At 35.0% G+C, this 6,272-nt stretch overlaps 1 protein-coding gene across 1 annotated transcript; it reads left to right on the top strand.

Moving 5' to 3' along the window:
- Positions 1–5,697: 5,697 nt before the first annotated feature.
- On the top strand, positions 5,698–5,850 carry LOC131515412 (beta-defensin 110-like). The gene has a single exon (XM_058736152.1). It carries the CDS (start codon positions 5,698–5,700, stop codon positions 5,848–5,850), a length of 153 nt encoding a protein of 50 aa, XP_058592135.1.
- The last annotated feature ends 422 nt before the right edge of the window (positions 5,851–6,272 follow it).

Below are 6,272 nucleotides of genomic sequence, written 5' to 3'. Positions count from 1 at the left end.
TTTTATTTATAGTTATGGAACTTATCTGGCTGGCCTCCAAATTTTTTTTTGTAATCCCAATATGTCCAAAACAGAGCTCATCTTACTCACAAAGGCTAAAGTCTGTGCTCCTCTTTTTATTTTCTGCTTCATTGATTGTTATCATCAACTGCACCGGATTAAGGGCTAACACACTTGTTACTGCTCTACTTCCTGGTATTCTTGCCCCAAATCCAAAAGTTACTTCGTTGGGCTGCTTCAAATTCACAAATATCTCCCCCTTTATTTGAAACCCCGTGAACTTAATTATCTTTCTCATTATTTCTTATTTAGAATATTCTAACAATGTTCACCCAGCCTCTCTGTTACAAAATTTTCTCCAATCCCTTCTTTAACGTTTCTCCAATCCCGTGCTTAACGTTTCCATAGAGAATATGGAATTCATGAGAATTCTGCTCATCAGAATATTCAACTCATCAGCTGTGGCGGTCTTTTGCCACCTGTGCCCAGTTTTTCCTTCCTCGCGTTTTCTGAAGTCCGTGTCCATATCACTCCAGTCATGCTAAAAGTCACACCATTCTACATATATCTCACAACATCCACGTTTAGAATACATATATTCTAAGTGCTTCCCCTAATGCCTCAAAAATATGCTATTGGCTTCTCAAGGTGCAACTAAAAGTCACATCTTCTGTGAAATGATTGAACATACACTTGTTTGGAGTCCAACATAACTAACTTTGAAGCCTCTCCCACCCCTTTTACTCCCCGTGAAACTGTGCAAAGTTCTTTACTTCAATTGTTCTTATGGGTGAAATGAGAATGATCATACCTATCCCAAAGTGAGTAGAGCATTAAATCAGATAATGCACACAACTTTTTTAGTAAAGAGCCTAAAATTTAACGAACGCTTAACAAAGCATAGGTTTTCCTAATGGCTGTGGTGGTAGTAATAGTAAAATATACTTTTGCAGTTTACAGCTTTTAATTTTATGCTTGGAGAAGATTTTTATTAATTCCTTAGGATTGTCTTTACAAGTGATATTGTACCATTTTTATGTCATCATTTCCCAACGAACACTGATTTACTTTTAGGGGCAAGGAGCTTAATTATTGTATTCATTTTTTGCATCTGCATCTAGCACGGGGACGAGTGCGAATAGCTGCCTACTTAAAGGCGTGTGGTATGAATCACGAGAGAAGGTATTTTCTTCATTTAATAGCAAAAGTAAAGAAAATCAGTGAATTAATAAAGGTTTCCTCTGAAACCTGACACAAACTTATAAGCAACTCATACCAATGACAATAAAACTTATTATACTCATTGTGGGGCTACAGAATATGTCTATATCTGTTATCTCATTTGCCACACAACCTTCCGAAGTAGACATTACATACATTTTACAGTTGAAGAAATTAGTACAAGGGTTAGGTCATTTGCTCATTTGACATAGGAAATAACGGATGGAGAGATTGTGATAAAGTCCAGAGAGTCTTTCAGTATAGAACACCAATTAAATATCTATATCTGATATCATACTATTCACTCAATCATTTTGTCACTTATTTACACACTTATTGAGTATGTATGTTTCAAGCATTTTACTACATACTGTAATAAATCGGTGAACAAGGCACACAGTGGACCTGACCTAACATAGATTGAAGACTAGAGGTTTTGGGAGCCTGGGTGGCTCAGTCGGTTAAGCATCTTGACTCTTGGTTTCAGCTCAGGTCATGATCTCACAGTTCATGAGCTGGAGCCCCTCATCGGGCTCCCTGCTGGTAGCATGGAGCCTTATTGGGATTCTCTCTCCCTCTCACTCTGGCCCTCCCTCCCTCTCTCTCTCTCTCTCTCAAAGTAAATAAATAAAAAGTTAAAAATTAAAAATTTAAAAAAAAAAAAAGACTGTGTTTACACTATACCAGGGGCATGTATGTTAATAGCACTGTTTCATCTGGGGTCACTTTAAAATGTAAATCCAAATGGAAAATAAAAACAAGTATGAGAATAAGCTGATTTTTGAAAGTTTATTCATCTTTTAACATTATAAGAGAAGTTTACATATTTTATCTCATTATATTTTTTTAAAATTCTATTTAAAAACACCTCAATTTTATGAGGAAATCAAGATCCAGTGGACAAAATCCTTTTGCCCAATCTATCACAGCTAATAAATACAGCATATAGGATTGAAATGTACTATCTGATTCTGTAAGAGAATACTGTTTCAAACATATTTTAGAAACTTCTGACTATGGCCTTGCTCCTACCTTGATTTTAACTTGGACCCAGTAAGAGTAGACATCATCCAAAATACCTCTTCCTACTTCTTTTTTTTTTTTAATTTTGCTTATTTATTTTTGAGGAGAGAGGGAGACAGAGCATGAGCAGGGAAGGGGCAGAGAGAGAGGGAATTTGAAACACAGAATTTGAAACAGGCTCCAGGCTCTGGCTGTCAGCAAAGAGCCCAATGCAGGGTTTGAACTCACCAGCCTTTGAGCTGTGAGATCATGACCTGAGCCACCCAGGTGCCTCCTTATTTCTTTTTTTCTCTCTCTCTTTTTTTTTAATGTTTCCCCTTCCTACTTTCTTTCTTTCTTTTTTTTTTTTTTTTTTTTTTTTACAGTTACAGCATCACATCCTCAAACACCAATGTCCAGAGGTCTGTGTCTCATTTTTTTTTTTGATATGAAATTTATTGTCAAATTGGTGAAATAAGTCATACAGAGAAGGACAGATTCCATATGTTTTCACTCCTATGTGGATCCTGAGAAACTTAACCATGGGGGAGGGGAAGGGAAAAAAATGGTTAGAGAGGGAGGGAGCCGAAACATAAGAGACTCCCCTTCCTACTTTCAACTCAGCCTTGCTATTTGCATCATGAAGTAAACAGAGAAGTCATCTGCAGAGAAGTTATTTGCTAGGAGATGGGGAGATATATGCCAGATATTTCACCCAGGAGGAAGAACACCCACCCCGCCCCAGAGCATGGGAAAAATAACATTTAACAAACTGTGGGGAGGCCATTGAGCTTTTAACCACTGGTTCCCAACAGAGATTTCTCTATCCATGTGTATGCAGGATTTGTTATGGGGCTGGGGTCCACAATAGACGTACACCATATTTGTAGCACTTCACTCTTGCCCAGATGATCAGAAACCTGTCCAAACTATATAGCCCTTATCCATCCTCCAACTAGTGTTTACATATGTCTCTTATCAGGAAAATTAGTCATCATAGACTCATTTCTCCAGTGATATTAAAATGTGCAGAGATATTTATAGATAAAAGAGATGCTATGCATCCTTCCTCCGAACAGTCATTCATTTTTATTTTTATGTGGTTATCAATGAGTTTAAGTCACCTCACATAGCTATGCACTCATGGATAATATTTGTATGGCACTGTACAGTTTATAACATATTACATAACCAATTTTCACAACAACGCGATGAGGTTGTGTTATTTTCTTTTATAACGTTCACATCACAGAGCTGTGACTCTAAAATGACATATTATTTGCAAATAAGTAAGAAGTGATGGAAGCAATTTTGTAACGCAAACCTTTTATTTCCAGATCATGCACTTCTATAGGTGTTTTCATGATTTAAAACATTTATATTCTTTAAAATAAGAAAGTAAAAACAACAGTAGTATATTTTCATGTTACTAATGATCACTATAAACCCATATTTCTCTTTTCTGAATTTAACATATCTTAAAAGTCAACATGGATGTTGTGGGTTGACAAGATATTAATTAGGGTCTCAGGAATGTTGATTAGCTTAAAAAGTACCTATCCCAGCAAAAGTTTTAAAAAAAAAGTAAAATGCAACCATGCATATGTACTTCTCTACTTTTAGTTATATCAAATATGGGTCTGAAGGAACTTTAGATTTCACCAAAATTTACCGGTGACCAGGGGTCTGTCATCATAAATTAGCTTCCCATTCCCAAAGGAAATACATATATTCACATGTCAAAACCTTCCTGACAATCTCTTGCACTTTACACGTAACTTCCTTTCCTTTTCTACTAACTTTATTGACAACAATAAATAAAATAAATAAATAAATAAATAATATAAATATAAATATAAAATATAAATATAAAATATAAATATAAATATAAAATAAATAAAAAAAATACTTCCATTTGAAGTATCTTCTACATTCGCTACATTTGAGCTTTCTGACTAAATCCCAACCAAATGCTTAGAGAATACTAGGTACTCAAACACCTGCCCCATAGAAATGAAACACCATTCTGAATTTCATTTTGGTTTTATGCAATTAGGTTCTATGAGTTAACATTATATAATGTTAATCTAAATTCTATTCAGTTTATTCTCTAAATTTTAATAAAATTGGGGCGCCTGGGTGGCTCAGTCGGTTAAGCGTCCGACTTCAGCTCAGGTCACGATCTTGCGGTCTGAGAGTTCGAGCCCCGCGTCGGGCTCTGGGCTGATGGCTCAGAGCCTGGAGCTTGCTTCCGATTCTGTGTCTCCCTCTCTCTCTGCCCCTCCCCCGTTCATGCTGTGTCTCTCTCTGTCTCAAAAATAAATAAACGTCAAAAAAAATTTAAAAAAAATAAATTTTAATAAAATTATTTTGCTTTGTTTTTCCTGACACACACGTGGAAAATTTAATATTCAAAATATATTTGCAATAGCCATGTTTATATATTCCATCATGCAGATAGGTGGAAAGACTTATCCAAGATAAGTAAATACTATGATAAAATTGGGGGGGAGGGGCAGAAATAAGCCTGACACACAAGTCTTTTTTTTCTAAAGGCATTGGTTGCAGTACAATAGAATCATTAAGAAAAATAAAATCCTAAGTAACTAAAATATTTGCTTCCATTTACTATAGTTTAATGTGTGAACCCAAAGCTGTGAGTTTGGAATCTCAGGATATCCTTCTTTGCATTGTCTTAGATGACACAGCAAACTAGAAGATTAACATGAGGATTCTCTTTTTACTAAATACTAAATGTATATCAAAACTGTGTTTCTGTGTGCACATCTAATATGGTGTTGTTTCCTCAATAAATTATCAGTAAGTATCTCTATGTCTACTGTATTACAATTATCAGGATATACTGGGTAGGAGATAACAAAGAATCAGAAGAAGTCATAACTGTCACATGTGGTTGACATATTGGCCACAAGAATAAAAATATAATGACACATGTTTAAGAAAAATACATATAATTAAGTACTTAGTTATGTTATTCATTCATTATTACTATAGACTGGTGAAAGGGATATATTCATTTGTTCTAATATAACGAAAGAAGATTTCAATTAAGAGTAAGATCTGGAATGGAGAAGAAAGCATTGAACAAATGATACTGTGAAGAGGCAGTCAGAGTAAGCTTAAAAAATTGAAAAAAAACCCATGAAAATAAAAATGATAGGTTTTTAAAGAACTACAAACCTCATCTTAATGGAAGCATGGGAGAGCAAATCTGGTGTTAATAAAATAAGAAAAAAAGATAGGAAGGTGAGTACTGATATGGGCTGAAAGATAAGGACAGTAAGATGTTTGTAGCTCAGTCTCTTTCTGCAACAACTGCTAAATTGTGCTATAACACTACCTGGCATACCAGACTCTCCATCTCCCACATGCGTGATCTCATGACCAAAACAGATTTTTTGTCTTCCCTAGGTAACAAGACTCCCAAGTGAAAAATGAGGTTGATGACTTTAGATGTCTTTCTTGATTGCAGCCAGAGGTAACTTTGAGCCAATGTATAGATTTGAAAGATGCAAAAAATTGAAAGGAATATGTAAAACATTTTGTAATGATCATGAGTATGATTACGGATACTGCATTAAATGGAGAAATCAGTGCTGCATATGAACTCTGGAAAACAGAAGTACTATTGAGCATCGAAGTCTGGAACAGAGATTCATCTTACCTACGCGAGAATGGGTAGAAAGAAAACGTTTGCAACGTTTAATAGAAGTATTCCCTTTTAAGTCCTCAGTACCACTGTTTACATAAATAAAAATAATTTAGTTTGTATTCTATTTATTTCCCACTTTCTTTGATTTTCAGATGGATGAATGTATCAATTAAACAGAAGATCAGACTCTAATTGTGCTTATAATCCCATTATGGACATGTTGCCAACCAGATATTCATGCTACTTATCTGAGTTGTTCTGTTTCCTTTCTAAATATATGTATAGGACTTTATTGCCAGTTTTACTATGAAAATCATGGTTATCTTCATAGATGCTTTCTTCCACACCAAAAATCTCCGCATGTAGTTTTAAATCT

The sequence above is a fragment of the Neofelis nebulosa genome, chromosome 6 (assembly GCF_028018385.1).
Source record: "Neofelis nebulosa isolate mNeoNeb1 chromosome 6, mNeoNeb1.pri, whole genome shotgun sequence".
Taxonomy (NCBI): Eukaryota; Metazoa; Chordata; class Mammalia; order Carnivora; family Felidae; genus Neofelis; species Neofelis nebulosa.
Note: the sequence above shows the minus strand (reverse complement) of the source record. Positions and strands in the feature narration are given on the sequence as shown.